Genomic DNA, 1,306 nt, shown 5'->3' with positions numbered 1-1,306 from the left:
CAGGATAGGGATGGATGTCTGGGCTGATCTACTATTGTTAACCAAACAGGGCTGATGTTATCTGGGTTACTGATAAGCAAACAGGGCTGCAGATCACACAACCTTACCACAACAATCAGCAGGGCTTTCCACATTTCCTGGGGTCTCAATAAACTTCATATTTCCTGACCCTGGGGGCTTATGAGAAACCAGTATTTTGATTTTCAGGAGTGGGGGAACTCCTGGTATATTAAAAAAGGAGTTAGTTTTGGCTTCCCCCAACAAATTCCAAGTTAATAAAAAAAAAGCCCTATGTGTATGTTGGTGTGTGTTTGCTGATCCTGGGGCTGGAACTTGGGACCTTGGCATTGTCCCTTAGCTTGTGTGCTCAAGGCCAACACTTTTCCAGTTGAGGCATACCTCCACTCGGCCTGAGTCCCACAGACTTTCTGCACAGGCTAGATTTGAAACTTAAACCTCAGATCTCAGCCACCCCGCTCTCTCTTTCTCTCTTTTTCTTTTTGTCAGTCATGGGGCCTAACTGGCCCTTGGCACTGTACCTCAGCTCTTTAGCTCAAGGCTAGCAATCTACCACTTGACCCACAAAGCCACTTCCAGCCTTTTCAACTTATGTAATGTTGAAGAATCTCGTCAGTAGTGATGAAGAAACAGAGTATTTTGAAGTTCATGAAGAATTTTTACTAAAATAGGTCATAGGCAGGAAAGTATGAGTCACAATGATTTGGACCTAAATCTAATGTCTACTGATACATTTGTGTGCTCCTGCTGTGAATCTTGTACTATTTCCCCAGGGAAAGCAAAGAATTCAGTTATCTATTTTTTTTTTTTTTTTTTTTTTGGTCGGTCCTGGGGCTTAAACTCTGGGCCTGGGCGAGATCTCTAAGCTCTTCAGCTCCAGGCAAGCACTCTACAGCTTGAGCCACAGCACCACTTCCGGTGTTCATGAGAGTCTCTCGGACTTGAACTGGGATCCTCACATCTCAGCCTCCTGAGTAGCTAGGATTACAGGCGTGAGCCACCGGCGCCCAGCTTCACTGATCTTCTTTTCCTTTGTATCTTAAATTAATTTGCTCTATCATTTTAAATGTGTTTTTATTCTTTTAACTTCAGAATGGCACATTCCATACCCTTCTACGGCCTGATATTCAACCTGCAGCACCTGGGGAGCAACATCTTTCTGTTCCAGATTCTCTTTGGCCTTGTCACATTCCTCAGCAGATTCGTTCCCTTCTTGGTATTGAATTATCTGGGCCGAAAACAAAGTCAGATACTATTCATGTTCCTGACAGGACTTTCGATTCTGGTC

At 44.0% G+C, this 1,306-nt stretch overlaps 1 protein-coding gene across 1 annotated transcript in view; it reads left to right on the top strand.

Moving 5' to 3' along the window:
* Positions 1–1,306, top strand: part of LOC106001668 (solute carrier family 22 member 10-like) — a 125,261-nt gene that overhangs the window by 68,254 nt on the left and 55,701 nt on the right. Inside the window, exon 6 of the mRNA XM_013036693.1 lies at positions 1,111–1,289. Within this exon, the coding sequence (XP_012892147.1) occupies positions 1,111–1,289 (179 nt within the window). The remainder of the gene's footprint in view (positions 1–1,110; positions 1,290–1,306) is intronic.

Source organism: Dipodomys ordii, unplaced genomic scaffold, assembly GCF_000151885.1.
Source record: "Dipodomys ordii isolate 6190 unplaced genomic scaffold, Dord_2.0 Scaffold355, whole genome shotgun sequence".
NCBI lineage: Eukaryota > Metazoa > Chordata > Mammalia > Rodentia > Heteromyidae > Dipodomys > Dipodomys ordii.
Note: the sequence above shows the minus strand (reverse complement) of the source record. Positions and strands in the feature narration are given on the sequence as shown.